General features: G+C 32.1%; 1 protein-coding gene across 1 annotated transcript in view; it reads right to left on the reverse strand.

Moving 5' to 3' along the window:
• Positions 1 to 3,519: 3,519 nt before the first annotated feature.
• Positions 3,520 to 27,590, reverse strand: part of LOC139486190 (uncharacterized) — a 40,330-nt gene continuing 16,259 nt past the window's right edge. Inside the window, exons 2-3 of the mRNA XM_071270981.1 lie at positions 6,190 to 6,384; positions 3,520 to 4,281 (exon numbers count right to left, since the gene is read on the reverse strand). Of these exons, the coding sequence (XP_071127082.1) occupies positions 3,680 to 4,281; positions 6,190 to 6,384 (797 nt within the window). The 3' untranslated portion in view covers positions 3,520 to 3,679. The remainder of the gene's footprint in view (positions 4,282 to 6,189; positions 6,385 to 27,590) is intronic.

Raw genomic sequence — 27,590 nt, forward strand, 5'->3', positions numbered from 1 at the left:
AACCTTTTTTTTACACATCAATTATTTTATAAAGCATATGTATTTTGTCTCTAATTACGTTTTCTTGTGATATTTTTTTACCGGAAATGACAAAATTCTGAGTAAAATCCCTGAAGGTTTCAAAGAAATGATACATTATTTCAAACTTGAATATATATAATATAATATTGTCTACAAAGCAAACTATGGCTACCAGTTGTGAGAATTAAATAACCATTAATCAGTTATCAAATTCATGTCCGCCATTTTGATGATTAAACCGGAAGTGGATAAAATTAAGCTTGCCTCCATATCTAATTTTGTTTAGAATGATCCAAACTAGGTTTCTACCAAATTTTATGCTTTTAACACAAAGAGCACAATTATTCACCTATCTGCTGGACTATAAAGGTTGTTGTGAAAGTATACACATTTTGAACATATCTGTATGCGAAGGTAAACGAAAAAGTCCTTTTTAATCCTTCAGTTAACAGAAAGGAAAGATCCGAGATTGATTTGATGGATAGTTTTGTCCTATCACCACAACAAAGATCGAGCGCTGTAAAAATACTTAGTGTACATATTATTAATATAATTAGTATAAGTAGTAGAAGTTATTGAAGAGAAGATAACATACTTTACTCTTACTATTTCAATATGCAGGTCGAAGGCACAAAAATTCCAGTTGAAGATATAAAGCAATAGAAATCTGGACTTCATGTCGTCTACGAAAGAGGGTGTGGAAAGTCCAATATATATGGTCATCATGCTATCGTCGGTGACGTTGACCAAGGAAAAGGCAAATACACAGCTTATGAGCAATCACCAAATATGAATGGGTCACAGACAGGGAAGGCTTCAATCAAAGAAAATGAGAAAATATTTCATAAAAATTCATTTATGGATATTTTAGACCATGGAAATACAGGAATATCGCATGTTGAAGCAAAGAAAATGGCTCATTACATTTGTTACCGTGCTAGAGATGGATTCCTAAATAAAGCGTACAACTTAATTTTTAATAATTGCGAACACTTTGCCAATTATTTTGTGCAACAGGGAAACACATAAGTCATCAAATACGACATATTTCTAATATTGTGGTAGATAAACTAGTTAAGCTCGGTATTGCATGGGGGTTGCTATTTTATTTTACATAACTGTTAACTATAATGAAAAATAACGATTTTTGTTCATAAAGTAAAACATTATGACAAAGTTTTAAAGTGTATCTAAAGTACGTCTAATATATAATCATATCACTTGAAAAGTATGTTAACACTCCATAAGACATGCGAATCTTCAGAATTGCATTGCTGTTTAGCATGTAAAGGTACATTAACTTTAAATTAAGACGATACAAAAACTAGAGATACAGGATACAACAGATACTGTTAAGTCTGCCTCATATGCCTACATATAGAAATTGACAAAGATTGTCGGTTGAAAACAAAACTTTACGACAGAAGAGATGATTTCAGCTTCCCAATTTTCCATTTCTATGTAGCAACATTCCAGCAGCACCTGCATACGGAGTATATATCTCCCAGTTAATACGATATTCCCGGGATTGTATTTCCTATCATGAATTCCTTGATATAGGGTTGCTGCTCACATGAAAGCTAATAAACCAATAGTTCCAAATGGTGAAGTTGAAATTATCCCTTTGTAAATTTTACGGATTCCATCATGGGTTGGTTGACTTTTATGGAATATCCAATTCACAGATGATATCAGATATGTTCCTTATGTCGTAACTACAATCCCGTTCCTTTTTCACGAATGTGACCTACCGAATTATACTATTTACCGGGTTTGTAATAACATGAGCAACACGAAGGGTGCATCATGTGGAGAAGGATCTGCTTACCCTTCCAGAGCACCTTATATCACCCCCAGTTTCTGGTGGGGTTCTTGTTGCTTAGTCTTTAGTTTTCCATGTGGTGTCTTGTGTACTTTTTAATGTCTGTTTGTCGTTTTCTTTTTTAGCCCACATGGCATGGTCAGTTAAATCTATGAGTTTGAATGTCACTCTGGTATTTTTCACCTCTCTCTAAAAATTAAGACGATAAAAAAAAAGTCACAGCGAAAATGTACCGTTTGTCCTGCTATTTTCAAAACATAATAAGTATTCTTCCCCAAGCCAGTCTTTGATCTAGGTTTTTGCAAAATAAACAGACGTGGTATACAATATATCACTTTTGTGTAAAAAGAAGGCAAATGAATGTCAAAATAAATGATGATAGATCTTATAATGTGTTTTCAGAAAATAAATTAGTAAAAAAAGGGAAAAAGTGCGGTAGTAGAAATCATGTTGTCATGCTACAAAACAACATTAGTAAATTACTAAACCTATTAATGAAAGCACTATGAGTGCTGTCGGTCAGTTTATTGAAAAACAAGAATATAGTGAATGGAGTGTCCTGAATCTCTGACACAGATTGTTAACAATAAAATAATATTTAGATGAATAATATGAGAACATATATACTTTTTATCTCAAAATGTTAATCACCAGTAGTAAAATTATTTTTGGGTTAACGGTTACTGATTTCTTAAAACTTAACATTTTCAAAAAGACAATGAAATAAACTTTACAATGAAACAAAGAAGTGCTTGTAAATTTAATACTTAACTTTACAATTCAAATTTCGGTTAATTTCATGAAAATTTAAGACACATCAAACTCCAGTCTTAAGAAGTCAAGACCCAAGGGACTCGCGCTATATTTCATTTGCCAAAGTTTTATTGTCCCAAACAAGAATATATATGGTTTAAATAGGGGTGGGGATCACAACCATTTACAAGATATTAAGAACATTCTCAAATTACAAGTGGTGGGGGGTTACCCAGGGGACTCACCCTCATTTAAATAGTTTAATGGTACTGTGATCATAACTGAAGACCAGGTGTGTTTATCACTTGCTGTTTTCAAAAGAGGGACGAAAGATACCAAAGGGACAGTCAAACTCATAAATCTAAAACATACTGACAACGCCATGGCTAAAAATAAAAAAGACAAACAGAAAAACAATACTAAGTACACACGACACAACATAGAAAACTAAAGAATAAACAACACGTTATACAGTAAGTGGACAAGAGTAAATTCCAACTCAAAATAATGCTCTATCATTTCAACTTAAATCAATATTTTCCCTAAAAAATATTGCCTAGATACAACATCACATATTTCAAATAAATATACCAATAAAGTTAATAAAAATCACTTCTTTGCTATATATATATATATATATGCAGTTTTTAGTTTAAGTTTTATAGAGTTTTAAAAATGTATAAAAAAATAACTTTCCTGTTTTTAGACCTGCCAATCAGGTTCTGGTTTTTACCCATTCAAATGGAATCTACCATTTACGATTTGTTAACAATGAAGTGTCAGGGTCTTTAAACACAAAGTGGCGACTTATGTCACATTTTTTTCACAGGAAAATGTGAGCAGTTGCATTAAAAATCATCTTGATTGAAGATATCCTCGTTTTGCAAGAGTGCCTTAAGTAGGAAAACATATGTTCATCAATCTTTTGACCTGAAACTTTTATTTACTACTGCAGACATAGACAACAACACTTGAAGAAGATCCAAAATAAAGTATTGTTCTTTGATTGGTAAAGAAGATGTTGATTAGGCAGGAAAAAGAAGATCAATGGTGTACATTAAGTTTTTGTCTAAATGAGAAATTTCACCAAGGTTCTAACTTATTGATATCTTTGACTTTTTCTGCAGGTTCATCTTCTATTGGCTTTCCTAACCATGTCCAGGTATTATCCTCCTTTGAATAGTGCTTACCACATGGCATATTAACATTCATATACAGATTTAATTTTTCATCAACTTGTTCAAAGAAGCCTGCTTTGTAACTGGAGTTATTCATGCCCTTGGTTATACCAGAACAAAAGTAGTTGAAATTCAATGCTAACCACAAAGCAACTATGGTCGGAATACACAGTTTTTCATCTTGAATGTAAGGCATCTGAGAACTTTCAATAAGTACATCATTTTTACAATCATAGTAGTATATAACTAACATCTCTTTTGATATACCAATGCTTGGAATTAAATGGTTTACAAACTCAGGATGCAGTTTTTGTTGCAGAAATGAAAATACAATGGACTGTGCTATCATTTGCTCCTTATTAGATTTCAAATCTGTATTTTCAATTTTTACTTCTATTGAAGAACGGTTTCCTGACCCACCAGGTGAATCTGGTTCAATGGTTGCTATATTTATGCCAATCATGCCAATCATGAGATCAACAAAACCATGCCAAACTTCAGGACAACCTGTAAAACAAAACTTGAAAAGCAATCTATAACAAACACCACCTATACTAACTTCCTTTAAGGTAGCACAATACAAAGATTTCATAACTCCAACAACTCCCAAGTTTTAAAATGCTGTAACTTTCTTAATATTGCTTGAAAATTTATAAATGTGGTAGTTATGGATAGCTAACAGATTACTCTCTCAAATTAATGCAATGTTAGTAGTATGCTACAATTATGTAATCAATTATAATGTTAACTGTGCCTTAAATATTTTTCATGAAATTTCCACTTTCAATTGAAATTAGCTTCTGCATAGGTATCCCTAGAGGGCTGATTTTGTTATATGTTGTTCCTATGGCCATTATCTACAAAAGGTGTCTCAGGTTTCAGATAGAATGTATAGAACAAATTTTACACATATTCAAACATTATCTTCTTTTATGTGGTTAGGATGTTTACACTAATTAGTGATTAATGAGAGAATGGCATACCATAGGGACATTTTGAGACACCCTTTTGAAGCCCATAATGTGTTGATTAAGATTACGTTACAATTTTCAGTATAGTTAAAGAGATGACAGAGCTAAATTCATTCAAGTGAACTGACCGATAATTTGCCACTAATTACATAATAATTGCATAATAAAAATATTGCATTCATTTAAAAGATTAATCTTTTATCTATCTATATATACCTCTTTTATTAATGTTTATGCATTCTAAAGAAAGTTACAGCATTTTAAAGGTTAGTGATTGTAGGGAAAAAATTATTGTATTGTGACACCTTAAATTCTCCTATTTGTTTAACTAGTAGCATTTTTAAAAGCATTATGTTGTAATGCAAAACATTGCATATAAATAGTAAGCAAATCATATAAAAAGTTAACTTGCAGAAACATCATCAACTGCTTGAGGAATGTTTGTTGTCATTTGGTGAAGGTATAATTCCTTGGCTTGGAAATAAAACCATTTTTTTACAGTTTACATATACATATGTATCTATATATTTTGTGAAAAAAAAACAAGAACTTCAGTACACGTTTAAAAAGAATATATATATGTGCATGAATGCAGCAAAAAAATTGTGATGTAAATTTGACCAGGATATCAATGAGCATATGGGGGAATCATCATTAGTTTCATAAATGAAATGCAAAGGGGTTCGAAAGTTGAAGAGAAGAAATTCTTTTCTTCATAAGCACATGACAAGCCTCCAGGTAGCAGAAAATACAAAAATATTCTAAATATTTCAAAAGTAATAGCAATGCACAGGAACCATTTTGTCTCAAATAATTATACTACTTTCTGACTAATAGTTCTACACATGAAGCAACAAGGTTGTCTACCTTCTGAAATTTCTTAGGTAATGAGCTAAAGCTGCTGCCTCATTATCCATATAGGCTCACTTTCTGCAACAGAAGTCACAGATGAAAAAAAAACAATGAAACATGTGTGCACTCTATATCAGGTAATCAACATCGGGTTAACAAAATGTTAGTTACACCATGACATAAATGCACTGCTTTAAAAATGTGCTCTGCCGAGTTAGCTGGATACGAAAAAAATATTGAACTTTGTGGTAAAATTTCAGAGCATTCAAAAAATTATTTCACAAGTTATTGTCCAAAAACTAGAAAAATGTTTGATTTGGGCCCCTTATTGCTATAAACAGTTGGAACCATCACCTCCAAAAGCAATCACAACCTTCCTTCTGTGGTATTGAACCTTTTGGTTAAATTTCATAGGGATCCATTCACTAAACTAAAGTTATTGTCAAGAAACCAATATGTCTTCCGACCACAATATGATAGCAATATACAAACGCATTTTAAAAAAAAATATTATTGAGGTATTACATTGTACATGTAAATGTATCACTTAACTCTAAATAAAATATACGGTTACTAGAATAATCTCCAATACCTATGCTTGTGTCCCCATAGTCCCCGGTTAAAATTCCGTCACAACCACATGGACATCTTGCATATTTGCTGTACCCCTTGTCAATAAGATAATATGATGAAACAGACAGTTTTGAAAACAGGTGATGAGCTAAAACAACTGCCCATTCTGCCTCTGTCAACTTCCGGTCTTCCTCTGCAAAAGCCTTTTCAGCAGCTGAAAATAAAAGAAATGAATTTCAGTGTACATTAGTATGCATCACACAGTTCTTTCTAAAATTAATATTGCAAATGAATCAGCTGAATGCTAGTTATTGTACAATCTTGTCATATTCTATAATATTTTAAAAGATATCTCAGAAGTAATCACCTAAGGGAGCAATCATTAAACCCCCTGAAGTTAATTGGTTTTCCCTTATGACTAAAATAACAACAGGAAATGGCTTTTCAAGATGCCCACAAAGAGTACACTTTCAGACGCAGGTAAACATATTTTCAGGGTCTTAAACCAAGAATTGGTGTAAACTAGGAACTCATAATTGTTTTGCTTTCGGTAGAAAACAAATGTGATAGCTATTCAAAATATTCACAATTTAAGTCTTCTTCAAAAAAAAGGAGCAATAAATGTAAATAATGTTATGTATTTGTCTTGTAAATTATATCTAATATTAAATTCAGTATGTTTATAATAATATTCTATAGAAAACTCAGTCTATTGTTACATCATTCTATTAATAACTTTATATAAATACAAGTTTGTTGTAGACAAACCTGTGAATCATTTATTTTTTATACTTTGTAGTAAATTTTATATGAACAAATAGTTGTGGTCATGCATGACGCTCAAACCCTATACAAGGCTGACGGCCTGAGTTTACTGTATCTTTCATGTAATGGATTAATTGGGATACTAAGGATTCATCATTGGATGTTTGGAAATTTTTGGATATATACATATTTAGTGATATCACTTCTTGGACTTATAAACACAAGCTTAATTGAAAATAAAAGTACATCTTGGAATATAGCATCTTGGAAGAAAGGAATATTAATTATTCAAGTACATTCTTTTGATATTCAGGCCAGTCCTTACAATGTACATTATTCATAACTTGATAAATATTTGTTGTAAATTGTTTCGTTTTAAAATAAATATTAGAAATTAATCAGATTGTCTTTCTGTAGTATATTATTATAAAAACTTCACATACATGTAGCAGAAATTGGGGGCTTGTCTGGGATCACAAATATTTCACTTAGAATAAACAAAGTGATCAAAGTTTAAATTAATTGTTTCATATCACAACCATGAGTTTTTTCATATCACAACCATGAGTTTTTTTCATATCACAACTAGTATGACTATAAGTTTATCTGCAAAGAACTTTATGGAGAATCCAAATAGGGAATTGCTGGTGGCACTGAAAAAGTCTGAATTGTTAGCGCTAGGCAAACATTTAGAATAAGAAGTTAAATGTTCAATGTTGAAATTTGAAGTTCGAAACATAAAAGTTACAAATTTGGTAGAGGAGGATATTATGGATCAGGATGCTTTGGAACTAATTAAAATTTTCTGGGTTGATGCTTTAAAATCAAAAGAAATTGAAATGCAAATGCAAATGCTTCAAATGCAAATGAAACTAGAGGCTCATGAGAGCCTGGATCGCTCACCTGGCTTTGATAAGCTTATTTGAACATTTGTATGTTTTACCCATAGAGTCCTATGTTAAACAATGTCCCCCTGCTGACAGTCATCCATCTTCGCTAGCCAAGGATTACGATCCGGTGCCCCTCCTCTTCACCCTTGGCAGATTGAGTCAGAATTTATGAAAATTGCGTTGTGCCTTCTAGCGGATGATCGAAGTCATGCCTTCTCTGACTACATCATTACTGATCACTGAGAGCAATTGTATTTTTTGTGGCTTTAGATGTAACTATATTTAACAATCATGTCAGAGTAGTCCGGGAATATCGAAAATATCTCAATGTTCAATAAACTAATTAAAAATGGTAAAAGTGTCTCTTAAAAGTGAAATTCTATGTTGTGGGATAGGGATTCCTGGCACAATCAACACATGCTCGTTGCTGATAGATCTTGACATAATGAACATTTTTAACCCATGTCAGATTTGCTCTAAATGCTTTAGTTTTTGAGATATAAGCCAAAAACTGCATTTTACCCCTATGTTCTATTTTTAGCCATGCTGGCCATTTTTTTTGATGAAATGGAAAATAAAACACAAACTTTATTCTAGATACCCTAAGGATCATTCAGCTTAAATTTGGTTGTAATTGGTTCAGTAGTTTCAGAGGAGATGATCTTTGAAATAGTTGATGACGACGACGGATGACGACGACGGACGCCAAGTGATAGCAAAGGCTCACATGTCCTTTTAGGAAAGGTGAGCTAAAAATGAGGTCAAGGTCAGATGATTATTGCCAGACAGACATGCACAGTTTACAGTTACAAACATTCCATACACCAAATATAATTGACTGGATGCCAATAGTATATGAGAAATAGACCAAAACACAAACAAGAGGCTCTCAAGAGCCTGAATCGCTCACCTTAAATTATTTGCTTAAATCTTTCATCAATGATTATTTTGGCTTTTCAATATAAATAAATATTCTTGAATCTGGTAATATCTTCTTCAAAAGCAAAAAAATGCATTTTACCCCTATATTCTATTTTAGCCATACAGGCTATGTTTCTTGATGTACAAGGAAATAAATATAAAATTTATACTAGATACTCTGAAACTCATTCAGCCTGAGTTTGGCTGAAATTTATTCAGCAGTTTCAAGGGAGAGGATTTTTTAAAGTAAGCTAACAAGTAAACAAATTGAGTAAAATATATTCAAAGGGCAATAACTCCTTAAAAGGTCAATGACAATTTTGGTATTATTGACTTATTTGTAGATCTTACTTTGCTGAACAGTTTTGCTGTTAACAGTTTCTCTTTATCTATAATAATATTCAAGATAATGACCAAAAACTGCAAAATTTCCTTAAAATTACCAATTAAGTGGCAGCAACCCAACAATGGGTTGTTTGATTCCTCTGAAAATTTCAGGGCTGATAGATCTTGAACTAATGAACAAATTCACCTAAGTCAGATTTGCTCTAAATGCTTTAGTTTTTGAGATATAAGCAAAAAACTGCATTTTACCCAATGTTCTACTTTTAGCCATGACAGCCATCTTTTTTAAGGAAACAGAAAATAAAACACCAACTTTATTCTAGACACCCTAATGATCATTCACCTTAAGTTTTGTTGAAATTGGTTCAGTAGATTCAGAGGAGAAGATTTTTAAAAGTTAGCAAATATGATGAACAAATTGTGTAAAATTGTCATTAAAGGACAATAACTCCTTAAGAGGTCAATTGACAAATTTGGTATTATTGACTTATTTGTAGATCTTACTTTGCTGAACATTTTTGCTTTTTACAGTTTCTCTGTATCTATAATAATATTCAAGATAATGACCAAAAACTGTAAAATTTCCTTAAAATTACCTATTAAGTGGCAGCAACCCAACAATATATAGATCTTGAACTGATGAACAAATTCACCTAATCAGATTTGCTCTAAAAACTGCATTTTACCCCTATGTTCTATTTTTAGCCATAGCGGCCATGTTTTTTGACGAAATGGAAAATAAAACACAAACTTTATTCTAGATACCCTAAGGATCATTCAGCTAAAGTTTGGTTGAAATTGGTTCAGTAGTTTCAGAGAAGAAGATCTTTGAAATAGTTTACGACGACGACGGACGCAAACGGACGCCAAGTGATGGCAAAATCTCACATTTCCTTTTAGGAAAGGTGAGCTAAAAATTAACTTTGACCACTGAACCATCAAAATGAGGTTAAGGTCAGATGACACCTGTCAGTTGGAAATGTACACCTTACAATCATTCCATACACTAAATATAATTGACTGAATACTAATAGTATCTGCTTAAAAGACCAAAGCACAAAAATTTAACTTTGACCACTGAACCATGAAAATGAGGTTAAGGTCAGATGACACCTGCCAGCTGGACATGTACAGTTTACAATCATTCCACACACCAAACATAGAAGACCTATATTGCTTATAGTTTTTGAGATATGGACTAAACCCTGTAAACTTAACCTTGTTCACTGATCCATGAAATGAGGTTGAGGTCATGTAAAAACTGACTGACAGACATGTTTAGTTTTTGAAATACAAGCAAAAAACTGCATTTTAACCTATGTTCTATTTTTAGCCATGGCGGCCATGTCTTTTTACCTGCTATTCGTTCAGTAGTTTCAGAGAAGAAAATTTTTGAAAGTGAACAAATATGATGAACAAATTGTGTAAAATTGTCTTTAAAGGCCAATAACTCCTTAAGGGGTCAATTTACAATTTTGGTTATTATAAATAACTTATTTGTAGATCTTACTTTGCTGAACATCTTTATTTTTGCTAATTACAGTTTATCTTTATCTATAATGATATTCAACAAAATAACCAAAAACTGCAAAATTTGCTTAAAATTATCAATTAATTGGCAGCAACCCCACAATGGGTTGTTCGATTCGTCTAAAAATTTCAGGGCTGATAGATCTTGACCTATTGAACAACTTTACCTCCTGTCAGATTTGCTCTAAATGCTTTAGTTTTTGAGATATAACCCAAAAACTGCATTTTACCCCTATGTTCTATTTTTAGCCATGGCGGCCATGTTTTTTGACGAAACAGTAAATAAAACACAAACTTTAATCTAGATACCTCAAGGATCATTCAGCTGCAGTTTGGTTGGAATTGGTTCAGTAGTTTCAGAGGAGAAGATCTTTTAACTAGTTTACACTGGACGGACAGACGGACGGACGACGACGACGACGGAGGAAGCCAAGTGATGGCAAAAGCTCACATTTCCTTTTAGGAAAGGAGAGCTAAAAATGTATATAATATATTGCAAAAATACAGGTAAATCTCAGGTTAATTTTAATTAACCTTAAATGTTATAAAAACATCTATTGTTATTGTTGCATGTGGGAATAGAAGGAATACTGATTTGTAAAAAGTGGGAATAGAGGGAAGACACCGTAGGATGCAAATCTGTATATTTGATTTAACCCTGAATTAACAAATAGGAAACTAATTAAGGTCTGTTTTTATTTCAACAAGTGTGGACACAGACCAGCATGGATAGTATCCAGCATTCTGAGAGAATTGCATGGCAATACAATTAGTCCCCTACCAGTTAAAATTCGTTGTTCCCAAAAATAAAATTTGAACTTGATGTATAAATTGTCATGTTAAAACTATATACATTGTATGCCAAAGGAGTAGGGGCTTTAATGGCCTAAAATGGCCCCAGATTTACAAGATAATAAAAATTCTAACAGAGCAGATTTTTCTCCATAAATTATTAGAATATGAGTAAATGATTTAAAAAAAAATGTTTTTATTTAACTAAAAAAGGTTCAATGACGTCGCAATGGTAGGTGCAAATGACGTCATAATTGGGAAAATAAGCAAAAATACCGAAAATTTGATGGTTTTTCTAAATTTTGACCACCGCACCATGCTTGCACCAATAAGAAATTTTAACATTTTGACAAGTTTATACATATCAAACTTCTGATAAAAAATCTTTTTGGTGCAAGCTTGGTGCGATAGTTTATTTTATATTTTTCATAGCCAAGCGGAGCAAAAAAAAAAGCTGAAATTTGCCGTCCAAATTGGACCTTTTCATCTGACAAAGTTTAGTTTAGACATTCTTATGCCCATAGAAACTTTTTTTGTTGTTTATGAATGTAAAGTGTATATTCCTATTTATATTTCCGTAAGTTTATCTAGTTAAATTTCTTTAAAAAAATCCGATAGCAATGAACTTCATGTGTAAGGGAGTCAATAACAACTTTGAGGACAATTTTTTTAATTAAAATTCAAATTCAAATATTTTATTGGACAAAGCACATATATGATACAATGCGTATTCCAAGATATAAACACATTAAACATGACAATTTATGCAAATACAACATAAAGAAAACATTTGAAGTACCAATTATATATATAATATCACAGTATTACATAGTATTATACTTATGGTAGACCAACTGACATTAGATTATTATTACGAGCTTCAAAAGCTTGACTTAAATAACTACATATTTGTCTGGTGTTAACTAGATTTACTGGGTTAAGTAGATCGTTGATTTAATATCATCATCATTATTAAGGTTTTTGAAAATATCAAACTTCTCTCGAAGGTCTTTATATAGAGGACAATGTAAAAGAAAATGAACTTCATCTTCCACTTTATCTTTACAAAGTTTGCAGTATCTTTCACTTGCTAAAATTTTTGGTTTGCTATACCTCCCAGTTTCAATTGCAAGTGAATGTGCACTTATTCTAATTTTTGTAAGCAGTGACCTATCATATTTTTTAATATCAAATCTTAAGTAAGCTTTCAAGTCAAATGATGAGCACATTTTACTATAAAATCTTAGTTTACCTGTGTTATTAGATTTAATATTCTCAAGTTGACCCAAAATCTTGCATTTATAAAAGTTTTTCAGTGAGTCCTCAAACATATTATGTGATATTTGAAGTGAATCAAAGTTGATTAACTTTTTTAGTTTATGTAAGGACTGTACCCAGCAAGCGCTCTTTTGTGTATACAGTTTTTTATCTTCAATGAATGCAGATTTTAATAGAACAAATTTTGGGTTGTTTCCAACTTCAATGTCAGTTAATCTAGCATAGTATTTAAACATTAGTTTATATGATATAAAACACACTGGATATAGCTCAAGTTCTGTACGTAAAGCTAAATTGGAAGCCTTACCATGAACACCAAGAACATTTTTCATAATCATATTCTGAACCTTTTCAAATGGTAGTTTATCAGCAGTGTCAAGATTTATATTAAAATCTGAGATCCAAATTTCAGATCCATAAGTCATAATTGGTGAAATTAATGAGTTGAAAAGTCTTACCCATTTTTCCACTGCAATACAATTAGAATATGGTAATTTTGATTTCAAGGCGAAATATGCCTTACGTGCTTTATCAGCAAGATTTTCAGCTGCTATATTAAGTTTACCTCTATTGTTGAAGACTATACCTAAGTATTTATATTCCGTAGCAGATGCTAATGGTTGGGGACCAAAATAAAAATAATGTTTATCTAATAAAGATCTATTTTTACTATTTGATAAAATCATAGCTTGTGTTTTCTTGGTGTTCACATTTAGGCCCCAATCAATACAAAAGGATTGTAAGGCATCCACACAGTGTTGCAAGCCATTAGGTGTTTCTGAAATTAAGATTAAATCATCTGCATAAAGAAGATGACTAAAGTTATTCTGATTTAAATTAACTGGATCAGACAAAACAGGGTTGAAATAGGAATCTATGTCATCGACAAAAATATTAAAAAGGGTGGGGCTAAGACTGTCCCCCTGTTTTACCCCTAAATTAGCATGGAATGATTCACTAATAAATCCATCTGTTTTACAACAATTATAATGTATTACTATACATATGTTTTAACAAGTCATAAAATTTCCCACCTATTCCCTTTTTGAGCAATTTATGTAGTAATGCCTTTCTTACAACACTGTCGAACGCCTTTTTAAAGTCCACAAAACAAATGTAAAGATTTTTCTTACACTTATTTAGATATTTATTAATTAAAGTTTTCATTATGAATATATGGTCACTTGTTCTATATCCTTCACGAAAGCCACCCTGATTGGCACTCAACAATTATGAAATTTTAGATAGACCTTCAATATAACAAAATCTGTACATTTCTGATGTTTTTGCTAATTATAAATTCAAAATTTGTTGTTTGAATGGGGCAATCTTCTCTCTCTGGTATAAGGGTCAGATCCATGATTTATGTAACGAAAAAGGGGGGGGGGGGGTATTTTACTTAAATTTCCATAATTGGCGAGAAACACGAGATTTATTTCGAAAATGAAACTACCTATATTTCAATTGGACGTGTCTTTGTGGGTAATGTGCATAGAGAACAAGTTCTATAAAATTATATAAATGGATAATTGACCTTTCCATGCATAGAAACAAGAGCCTGAAGTCTGTAAGCATACTACATGTCTGTTACCTTTTTAAAGGTTATGTTTTGAATAGTTTTATAATCATACGTAAAAATGAAGTGTAAATTTTAAAATGTGACCCGGCTTTGTTGTTAAGTCCCATTTGTGGGCATTATGTTTTCTGGTCTATGCGTCTGTTCGTCTGTGCGTATTTCAGTCTGTTCGTCCGATTGTCCTTGTGTCTCGCTTCAGGTTTAAGTGTTTGGTCCAGGTAGTTGAATCTGACATCAGACTCAGATTTTTTTTGAAGTAAATTTTACTGTGTGTATTGTGTGTTTGATTTTTTCTACTTTGCCTAGAGGTAAAGGAAGAGGGGGTTTGAGATCGCAAAAATAACATGTTTAAATCTGCCGATTTTTTGGGCCTGTCCTAACCTTGGATTTCCTGGCCATTGTTAGTCTTGCGATTTGGGCATCCATGTACTAAAGACACATTCTTGTTTTCAATAATTTTGACGAATATATAAGGAATATTGTCATGATGATCAAAGACCAAGTCATACAACATTTTTTGTACAACGCTAAGATTAGTGAAGGCGAAAAGTAAACTAGTCAAATTGACAAAAACTACAATAAAACAAATAATATATATATATAATGAACGTAGAAAAAAATCTAAGAATACAGATTTATTTGATATAGTAGCATGTTCCAGTTTTGTAATTCTATAGAATGATACGGTTATAAGTCTGGACGACTGGAATAGATAATGAAAATAAGATGAATTTCTAAAAGTTAACCCTAACGATCCTTTACATAAGTCTAGAGGGGTGGGGTTGGGAGGGGGTGTACTTCAATACTTAATTGATAGGGGGTGCCGCTGTTTTGTCACCTTACCCAGTTTTACATTTTTAAAATATAGACCTTTTCATAAATTGCGTAGGAAAAAAAGTTATATCATATATATCTGATAGTTTTGTTAATTTTTCACTTATTCAAGTTTAAAAAGGTGTAAATAGAAGTGCCCCCCTTCAACCCCAACCCCTTCCGGAAACATAACTACTGTCATGGAAATACACTGACTTTTGAAAACACCCTTTAATGCATGTGTCTGTATCTATTTATTTAAGATAATCAATATTAAGATTTCTTAGCGCTAAATGTGTCTTGTCTTCATATTATTCTTCTTGTCGCTGATAAGTGAGACCCCACCCAGCATCAGATGCACAATCTGTATATATCAGCAATACCCGGTGTTTTGTTTTGTTTGTTGGTGTTTCAATATTGCTTTCCCCCTCAATATTTACCTTGGAGTTTGTTTCTTTTTACAATTTACATCTTAAATTGCCTTTCTGTTTCAATATATTTAAAATTAAATCTTGTAAATAGAAAACAAATCGCGGTTGCCATGGGCACAGATATGTTGCTAGGGAGAAACAACCGTGAATTTGGCAAAAATGTGCAATTAATTATGTAATATTTAAATAGTGTACAAGTGTAAAGTTCACTACATGCTAAACAGGTTCAATTTCAAATATAGATATATTAAAGCTGTATAATAATCATATTTGATGAGTTTAACTCCGCCATTTTAGTGGTTGCTAGGCAACAGAATAAACGAGCTAAACATAAAATTCGATTATTTTCAGAAGGTCTATGGTATAGACTTACAGAATGACAAATTAAATGGAATTTGGGGGTGGGGCCAAAAATGGCCCTTATAGCCCCTAGTCCTTTCAAATAAATATATATATTGGAAGTCAAGCACGACTAAAAAAAAATGCAGAAAATTGATTAATTGTGTGATTTTCTAGGTCTAAGGATCACAATAACTGCCAAATATCATCAGATTAGAAAAAATATTAAAAATGATGGTAAAACTATAAACAAAATATCAAATCGAAATCTTTAATTACGACAAAAAAATAGTGGAAAATGTATTTCTGCATGAATTTTTTAAGTCCAAGGACCATAACTCTGCAATACTAGAGGCTCTAAAGAGCCTGTGTCGCTCACCTTGGTATATGTGAATATTAAACAAAGGAAGCAGATGGATTCATGACAAAATTGTGTTTAGGTGATGGTGATGTGTTTGTACATCTTACTTAACTGAACATTCTTGCTCCTTACAATTATCTCTATCTATAATGATCTTGGCCCAGTAGTTTCAGTGGAAAATGTTAGTAAAAATTTACAAATTTTATGAAAATTGTTAAAAATTGACTATAAAGGACAATAACTCCTTAGGGGTCAACTGACCATTTTTGTCATGTTTGACTTATCTTTAGGTCTTACTTTGCTGTACATTATTGCTGTTTACAGTTTATCTCTATCTATAATAATATTCAAGATAATAACAAAAAACGTCAAAATTTTCTTAAAATTACCAATTATGGGGCAGCAACCCATCAACCGGTTGTCGGATCCATCTGAAAATTTCAGGGCAGATAGATCTTGACATGATAAACAATTTCACTTCGTCAGATTTGCTCTAAATGCTTTGATTTTTGAGTTATAAGCCAAAAACTGCATTTTACCCCTATGTCCTATATTTAGCCGTGGCAGCCATCTTGGTTGGATGGCCGGGTCACCGGACACATTTTTTAAACTACATACCCCAAAGATGATTGTGGCCAAGTTTGGATTAATTTAGCCGAGCAGTTTCAGAGGAGAAGATTTTTGTAAAAGATCACTAAGATTTACGAAAAATGGTTAAAAATTGACTATAAAGGGCAATAACTCCTTAAGGGGTCAACTGACCATTTCGGTCATGTTGACTTATTTGTAAATCTTACTTTGCTGAACATTATTGCTGTTTACAGTTTATCTCTATCTATAATAATATTCAAGATAATAACCAAAAACAGCAAAATTTCCATAAAATTACCAATTCAGGGGCAGCAACCCATCAACGGGTTGTCCGATTCATCTGAAAATGTCAGGGCAGATAGATCTTAATCTGATAAACAATTTTACCTCGTGTCAGATATGCTCTAAATGCTTTGATTTTTGAGTTATAAGCCAAAAACTGCATTTTACCCCTATGTCCTATATTTGGCCGTGGAAGCCATCTTGGTTGGATGGCCGGGTCACTGGACACATTTTTTAAACTACATACCCCAAAGATGATTGTGGCCAAGTTTGGATAAATTTAGCCCAGTAGTTTCAGAGGAGAAGATTTTTGTAAAAGATTACTAAGATTTACGAAAAATGGTTAAAAATTGACTATAAAGGGCAATAACTCCTTAAGGGGTCAACTGACCATTTCGGTCATGTTGACTTATTTGTAAATCTTACTTTGCTGAACATTATTGCTGTTTACAGTTTATCTCTATCTATAATAATATTCAAGATAATAACCAAAAACAGCAAAATTTCCATAAAATTACCAATTCAGGGGCAGCAACCCATCAACGGGTTGTCCGATTCATCTGAAAATTTCTGGGCAGATAGATCTTGACCTGATAAACAATTTTACCCCATGTCAGATTTGCTCTAAATGCTTTGGTTTTTGAGTTATAAGCCAAAAACTGCATTTTACCCCTATGTTCTATTTTTAGCCATGGCGGCCATCTTGGTTGGTTGGCGGGGTCACCGGACACATTTTTTAAACTAGATACCCCAATGATGATTGTGGCCAAGTTTGATTAAATTTGGCTAAGTAGTTTCAGAGGAGAAGATTTTTGTAAAAGTTAACGACGACGGACGACGACGGACGCAGGACGACGACGGACGCCGGACGCAAAGTGATGGGAAAAGCTCACTTGGCCCTTCGGGCCAGGTGAGCTAAAAATCATCAGACCGGAACACAATTCACACAAGATCTGTAACTTACTAGGGTTTAACCATATGCAAAGTTTCAAGCCAATATCTTAAAGCATTTAAAAACAAAATGTGGAAAACTAATTATTTGAGTGAATTTTCTAAGTCCAGGACCATTACTCTGCAAAAAATCATCAGACTTGAACAAAATTCAAACTTGATCGATAACTTGTTATGGTTAAACTATATGGCAAATATGAAGTCAATTCCTTAAAGCATGACAAAACAAAGTGCGGAAAACAGATTACTTATGTGATTTTTCTAAGTCCAAGGGCCATAACTCTGCAAAAAATCATCCGACCTGAACAAAATTAGAACTTGATCTGTAACTTGTCATGAATATACTATATACCAAATTTATATCAAAGCAATATCTTCAAGCATGACAAAAAAGTGTTGAAAGCCAGATTTGCCGGACAGACGGACTGACGGACGGACAGACGGTACGACAGACAGACAGAGTGCAAACCTAAAGTCCCCTTCAACTTAGTTGGTAGGGGACTAATTACCAATTGTGTGTACATACAGCTGTCCCTCAGGGCAATGTGATAAAAGATACACTGGACTTGTGAAAATTTATCTGATTAGCACAAACAAAAATTGTGACAAATTAATGTCATTAAAAATAACGAATGTTGGTATATTTTATAAGGACATGTAAAATTCAATGATTTTAATGCTTATATTTTGACTTCTTTTAACAACTTATATTGACTGATGACTTTATCTACATGTATCTTCCAGAGAGTGCACCCTGTAATGAATATAAAGTCTGTAATATGTGCTTCTAACCTTTATTTATAAACATCATTCAAAATAGGTTATTTAGAAATTCATTGTAATCAGATGTAATCATGATTACTTTGCCAATGTAATCATTAATTTTATTACATAATGATTTTAATTAATTAAATTCATTGGATGAAATGTTGTCACATGACATTCTGTAAATTTTGATATTGTTTGATTAAACCCCTTATATTGACTTGCTTTCACTTTTACCTTCCATTGCAATATGTTTGACGTCACAATCAATTTGACTAAAAGTCATATTGACTTGCTTTTACTATTATTATCTAATAAAACATGTACAGTCTTTTATATCGGCCGCTATGAGTTTCAATAGACCTAAACATTTAATATTGAACCTCCGCCTGCGGCTTCGCTCAATATTAATGTTTAGGTCTATTTAAACTCACATCGTCCTCTACAAAATACTATAATTGTAAATAATCAAATACTTTAAGAAATGGTGTAATCGTTAATTTAATTTAATTGTCAAATTGACAAAGTAATTGTAATCTAATCAAGTACATTGAAAGTATAAATCAGACCCATTTCTGATTATAATATTCAAGATAATAACCTACAACAAAAACAGCAAAATTTCCTTAAAATTCCCTCTTCAGTGGCAGCAATCCAATAATGGATTGTCCAATTGGTCTGAAAATTTCAGGGATGATAAATCTTGACCTATTGAACATTTTTACATCATGTCAGATTTGCTCTAAATGCTTTAGCTTTTGAGATACATGTATTGGCCAAAATCTGCATTTGAACACCATGTCCTATTTATAGCTATGGGGGCCATGTTTGGGAGTAATTGGCCCATTAGTTTCAGGAGAAGATCTTTGAAATAGTTTATGACAAACAGACAACGACAGACAACCGATATTTTTTTGTCTTAAAATTTCAGGGCTGATAGATCTTGACCTAATGAACATTTTAACCCCATGTCAGATTTGCTCTAAATGATTTAGTTTTTGAGATATAAGCCAAAAACTGCATTTTACCCCCATGTTCTATTTTTAGCCATGGCGGCCATGTTTTTTGAGAAAATGGAAAATAAAACAAAACTTTATTCTAGATACCCTAAGGATCATTCAGCTAAAGTTTGGTTGTAATTGGTTCAGTAGTTTCAGAGAAGAAGATCTTTGAAATAGTTTACGACGACGACGACGGACGCCAAGTAATGGCAAAAGCTCACATTTCCTTTTAGGAAAGGTGAGCTAAAAATAAAATGACACAAGATATTATTATAAAATCTGTAGAACTGTGAAACTTTAAAAAAACATCAAATGTTGCACTCCTGACAATTCACAGGGCCTATATGCATATTGCAATCATTGAATAATCATTACTTCCTGGATTCATTTGGGGTATTTTTTATGTAGGTTTGTTTGAGTTAGTATTTGCTGTTAGGAAAAATAGAAATAATTCAGTATTAATTTTTTAATCAAGATCCTTGACTCCTGACAAGGCACCATTTAATTTCAACTAAAAAATCTACATGAAACCATCATTGCAATACTTAATCATATACATCTAAACAAGGCCAATATATGCAAGATATTGACAAAATAACATTTAACAGTGCATATTAAAAATTGAAATTTTGCTGGCTATTTAAAAATTTATGATTTTTAAAAGTGTCACAAATCAGTGTTGCACTCCTGACAATTTTAGCATCTATTTTATCAAAAACTTTTTTATTTTCAAAGATATTCACAAAATATTTTGCACAATTAAACTTCATACCTTTACACATATTTTGAAACATACCAATTAAAAAATATTCAAAAGGCTTTGTTGTAGGGCACTGAAAGTGCAGCTACCCTGCCAGTACCATTTTATTTTTAAACTGCCCATACATTTTGTACAAAAATGATAACCTATGAAATGGAAATCAAAGAAAAATGCTATTTCTACTTTCAAATAATTGCATTTTGCAAATAGAACAATCAATAGTTGTTTATTGCCTACTTAAGTGTAGTGTAATACTTGTGTCAGGAGTGCAACAAATGTTGCTAAAACAAGACTCTATTGTAAATATCAAATATTCTATTACTATTTGACCGATTGACAAAATTTTTGCAGTTAAACATTCCTGATTCATACTTTTAAAAAAAAATACATTTTTACTTTATCTGGATTTCAATTTTTTAGCAGTATAAAAACTTATAGAAGCAACATGAGAATTTTAAGTCTTAGAAAATACTAAAAAAATATTTATTTCAAGAGAAGTACATTTTTAAATCATTTTCAAGGCAAGATTATGAAGATTTATGTTGCTGTTATCTTTTGGGAATAAAAACACATTTAATTAATGAGTTTAAATTGGAGAAAACAGCTATGTAATTATATGTGTGTTCTAATGATTTTTGTGTGCATTGGCATTCAACAAAATGATCTAAAAAAAATATGTTTCAATTTTTTGCTTATTCCAGCTGGATTTAGTAACTAGAACATATATGCAATGAAATGTGATAAATAACAAGAGGCTCTCAAGAGCCTGAATCGCTCACCTTATTTTTTTTGCTTAAATCTTTCATCAATGATTATTTTGGCTTTTCAATTTATTTAAATGTTTTTCGAATCGTCCTATTTTCTTCAAAAGCAAAAAAAAAAATTTCATTTTCTCCTTTGTTCTATTTTAGCCATAGGAGCTATGTTTCTTGACATACAAGGAAATAAAATATAAAATTTATACTGATACTCTGAAACTCATTCAGCCTAAGTTTGGCTGAAATTGATACAGCAGTTTCAAAGGAGAAGATTTTTTAACTCATTCGACCCCAAGAGATTTTTGGAAAATCAAGCATTTTCAAAAATTTGCAAACTTATGCAAATTATATGCAAATTAGTTGAACCCTGATGCTGCAACTGATGCTGATCTGTAAAACTAAGTATTGATTTTTGGGGGCGGACGGCATGGGAGGGAGGGGGTGGGAGTTGGTATATTTTCTGGCTGTATTGAAGCCACCCCAGCTGAAAAATGGTAATTCTCAGCCTATTTTCCGATTTTGAAATGACCTTGAGAGGTGAACATGGACACAAATGTGTTTTTTGGTCATTCAACTATTACCTTGTAGTAACTGCTAACCATCCATGCTGATTGGAAGTAAATTTGACTTGATTGTTTTGCTGGGGAATCATTATTGACAAGCCAGGTCTGCCAAAATGTCAATTTTTACACATTTCTGACTAAACAGTGCCCTAATTTTTACAGAACAGCTTTGTTGGGGCTATTTGCTACCTCTTTGTGTTCCTCAACTACCCATGCATGTATTAAGGGTAATAGTTAATACCTGTGGCCAATACCATTCACTGGGTGGTCATCAAAAGACACCCACCCCCACCTGATTTTGGCTACTTTTTACAGTTTTCCGATTTTTGACTCCTAGGAGGGCATTAAAGTTGTCATATTTTTTTAACAACACATCTGAAAACAGTTAATGGACTATGAATTACAAGATTGAACACCCTGCCATCAACACAGTTCAGCAGGGTCATTTCCTGATAAATTATGGAGGGCCATATTGACCATAACTGAATGACTGTTGCCATCACGACTACAGGCGGGATTGGGGGCTAAAGGGTTAAAGTAAGTCAACATGATGAACAAATTCTGAAAAATGTCTTTAAAGAGCAATTACTCCTTAAGGGGTCAATTGACAATTTTGGTCATATTGACTTATTTGTAGATCTTACTTTGCTTAACATTTTTGCTGTTTACAGTTTATCTGTATCTATAATAATATTTAAGATAATAACCAAAAACTGCAAAATTTCTTTAAAATCATCAATTCAGGGGCAATAACTGAAAAACCAGTTACCCAATTCCGCTAAAAATTTCAAGACAGGTAGACCTTGACCTAATTACTACTTACTTCTTGTCTTATTTGCTCTAAATGCTGGAGTTTTTGAGATATAAGCCAAAAACTGCATTTTACCCTGTGTTCTATTTTTAGCCATGACGGCCATGCTTTTTGACGAAATAAAAAATAAAACACAAACTTATATACCCTACTGATCATTCAGTTGAAGTTTGGTTGAATTTGGTTGAGTAGTTTCAGAGGAGAAGATTTTTTAAGTTAGCAAATATGATGAACAAATTGTGAAAAATTGACATTAAAGGACAATAACTCCTTAAGGGGTCAATTGACAATTTTGGTCATATTAACTTATTTGTAGATTTTACTTTGCTGATCATTTTTGCTGTTTACAGTTTTTCTTTATCTATAATAATATTTAAGATAATGACCAAAAACTGCAAAATTTCCTTAAAATTACCAATTAAGTGGCAGCAACCCAACAATGGGTTGTTTGATTCATCTGAAAATTTCAGGGCTGATAGATCTTGACCTAATGAACATTTTTACCCCCATGTCAGATTTGCTCTAAATGCTTTAGTTTTTGAGATATAAGCCCAAAACTGCATTTTACCCCTATGTTCTATTTTTAGCCATGGCGGCCATGTTTTTTGACAAAATGGAAAATAAAACACAAACTTTATTTTAAATACCCTAAGGATCATTCAGCTAAAGTTTGGTTGTAATTGGTTCACTAGTTTCTGAGGAGAAGATCTTTGAAATAGTTTACGACGACGACAGACGACGACCGACGCCAAGTGATGGCAAAAGCTCACATTTCCTTTTAGGAAAGGTGAGCTAATAATATTTCTATCACCTCATTTTTGTAATAAACTACTTTAAATTCTCATATTACGTCTTCAAACTTGAGGTGGTCATCGAAAACCGCTGTGATTTGAAAATTTAAACAAAAATTTCTTTCTTAACTTCTCCAAAACCTATGCTGAATTTAAAATATGTATTGAGGCATGACTTGGACTACATCATATCAAATTTGTGCCACTTCGAATTTCGGGAGACGGAAATGTGCCACTTCGATGTGTCAAATTTCTGACGAAGCGTTCTCGATAGGTAAATTACGAGTAATCTCCCTTTGTTGACAGTACAATCTTTGTCAAAATTTTGATAAAACTTTGATTATTGTCATGTTTTAAGCACACTACCGGCTACGTGATGTGATATAATATAAATAAATCCATATTGGTAATGTTATATCTTTATCACATTATTTGTTGGCTTTTAATTCTTTTTTTTTTTACATTCCCCCCCCTTTTTTTAACAAATTTTATGATTTTCAACAACAAAACAACATGGATGGGACTCATTCTCAATTTTCTACTGTAAACATTGACTGATATGATAATTTTCAACAACAAATAAAAAGATTAAAGTAATTTCCTTAACTTTGTCATAATCATTTTCTGAATAAAGTCAGTTTATGATATCAAAAAGTTCATAAATTAATCATGAACTCTTTTAAAAATCATTGAATTTAAAAAAATATGTGAAACTTTAACTTCTCACTCAGCTCAGAGTTTGATATTAAAGGTGTAAAAAAAAGAAGTTTGAGAAAAAATGAACTCAAAATTAAAAATTGCATTTTTTAAAAATCATTTGCAGAAAAAGATGATAACTTTTGACAAATAAAAAAAAAAATCCTTATAGATTTATAAAATTTAATCGTTCAGGTTACTGAAATAGTGCAGCTATTATATTTGAATGATTGCAAATAAAGTATATTATACAAAAGCTGATTAATATTAGGTCACAAATTTTAAAACAAGTAAAAATTTAAAATAATTTACACTTATCATTTGTTAATTAAATCTTATATGTATATGCAAATTGTTTTTTATGCATATGACATTACATGTGATGTGAAATACATTCCATGTGATGTGAAATGCAACTTACTACATGTTTTTACACTAATATTAAACAAGAGGCTCTCAAGAGCCTGAATCGCTCACCTGGTAAACAATGACCTTTAAACTAAATTAATATATTAATGTTTGTTGTAAATTGAGCTAAAACATATTAAGAAGTTTAATCATGGTTATTCAACATTCTCATCATCAGCATTCAACTAAGGATATCATGTTTACTTTAAAAAACAAATATTGTTGAAATCTGAGCAAGTGTAAACATTGGCCGGAAAATGGCAGCCATTTAAAAAATGGCCACTTCATCATCACCATCCAACTCAGGATACCATGTTTACTATATTAACCAAATATCATTCAAATCCGAGCAATTGTGAAAATTGGCGGGAAAATGGCTGCCCAAAACAAATTTTCACCATCACCATTCAACTCAGGATACCATGTTTACCTTTCAAAGTAGCTTTCATCTTCATTTTCTTCTATTATTCAGGAAAAAATAGCAAAAACAGCATTTTGACCCCTATATGTTCTATTTTTATTAATGGCGGACATGTTTTTCGACAAATCAAAAATCCAAGCATAAACTTTTTGCAGGATACCCTAATGTACAACCTTACCAAGTTTCATTTGATTTTGAAAAGTTGTTTCAGAGAAGAAGATTTTTGAAATAATAATATCAAAAATGGCCAAAAATGTCAAACAAGAGGCTCTCAAGAGCCTGAATCGCTCACCTTAAATTATTTGCTTAAGGGGGTACCCAACACCTAAGAAAGATAACTCTTCCCATAATCTGTTTTATGATCTGTTTCACTGAAGCGTTTTTAAATCATATTGCAATATGCAAGAATTTTGAGACCCAGATCAACTGATTTTCGAGTGATATCCACGCCATCTTGAAATTATAATGTATCACACATGCATTCTGATTGGTTGCCTTTTGATGTGGCCGAGATACAGCAACAGCCATTGGCTAGATTAAGAAAAAGAATTGTGGATTTTCTCGTGCGAGGAGAAGCATCAAATGCCGGAAAAAATAATATGTGTATTTATAGTCCCGATCAACAGTTGGTAAATCGTGTACGCATTTAAATGATTATGATGCATATATATGAATTGCTAAAATTCAATATTTAAATAAATATTGTTAATACACGACCCTTTGCTTTGTTAATCAGCAATATACACGATTTATTTCAAGATTCAATGTTTATAAAATTGTATCTGTATGAGATATAAATAGAATAAACATATATATATGGAACGCAAACATAGGTGAACTATCAAAATTTTTTATGGAACGCCAAATAAACTTATAGGTATTACGTTTACCTGATAAATTCGAACTTTGCGAATACAGATGTCATTAGTCCAAATGAATATGAGTGAGATATAAATAGAAGTGTTATATATACTGAATACGTTTTCTCTGGTCTGATAAATATTGAATGAATTTCATATGCAACCTTTATGTAATTTCGTGTTTAACTGATATCAATTTAGACTCGTATTTTGTTTAAATTTAAATTTGTACGGGTGCTCTGTCATATTGATAAAGATAATCTTAAAAGTACCCCCCCCCCCCTAAAAGATAACAATTATAGATTACACGCATTAAATGACTCTGAAATGAAATAAATAATCAATATTCTCTGTAAAAATATATAAACATAAAATTAAAAACACACTAGAACACGTAATTTATGATACTACGAAGCATTTACTACCTTTTTAGAAAGGTAAAACTTGTGAAGTTGTTGTTTTTGAGGATCACATGTTGCCAAGGGCAAACTGCTTCAGACGTAAACAGTGGACTACTTTTCGTGAATACCATAATGCAGATCGAAAGCTATATATATCGATCTTCATTTTGGTAGCTTGTGAAGCAGTTCACACATTATTTTTCGGATAAAGACATACAAAAACTTGTTTGTAAACAACAGCCTCAGGGTGAAAAGTCCAAAAGAGATGAAGGTCAGTGTTTTTACATGGTCTCTAGTTATTTTTAACAACTGTGCACTTTAGATCAACAGGGTGAATGTGTCTTTTAAACCCTTGCAGCATGGCAAGCTTAAATAACTTCTGAGCAAAAACTGTTGCTCAGTGTCAGTGACACCCCCCCCCCCCACAAAAAAAACAACAACAACATAAAAAAGGCCAGGCTGACCCATTATGGACAAAAACATGCCTCTTACTAATTGTGTAGATACTTGCAACTTATGAATTTAATAGTGTTTTAACCATGGCATGTGACAGTTCATGTTTACATTAAGGTTCAGGGCATTTTTTTTTGGACAGGGTCATGAAGATTTTTTATCATTTAGTTGCTGCACTGCAGGTTGATGAGTTATTGATTTTATTTGCTTCCATTAATACCTGTTCACATCCCACATATTTGCACATTAAATCCTGCCCACTGTTTTAGGCTTATAAAATGTGATTGCTTTTTATTTTAATACATTTAAAATATAAAAAAGAAATTGTGGTTGATTGCCAATGAGACAAGTCTTTACAAGAGATGGTGACCAAATGACACAGAAATTAACAACTATAGGTCACCATATGGATTTCAACAATGAGCAAAGCCCATATCGCATAGTCAGCTATTAAAGGCCCTGACAAAGACAAATGTAAAACAATTTCAAGCGAGAAAACTAATGGCCTAATTATTGTACAAATAAATTAAAGTAAAACTACTAAGTAACACAGCAACAAATGACAACCACTGAATGAAATGCTCCTGATGTGGTACAGGCACATACATACACCATGTGGCAGTGTTAAACATGTTAGTGGTATCCAGACCCTCCCCCTATCCTGGGACAGTGGTGTAACAGTACAACATAGGAACTAGCATGTTCATTTCTAGATGTATATACATGTAAATATGTAAAAAGACAATTTATATTATTTGCTGCCATGCACAAAATATGTCATACAATATGTACATGTATACATGGTATATAGATGGATTTGCCTATATATACATGTACACGTATCTTGTTGATTGATTAAGATTTTGA

The sequence above is a fragment of the Mytilus edulis genome, chromosome 8 (assembly GCF_963676685.1).
Source record: "Mytilus edulis chromosome 8, xbMytEdul2.2, whole genome shotgun sequence".
Classification (NCBI taxonomy): Eukaryota; Metazoa; Mollusca; class Bivalvia; order Mytilida; family Mytilidae; genus Mytilus; species Mytilus edulis.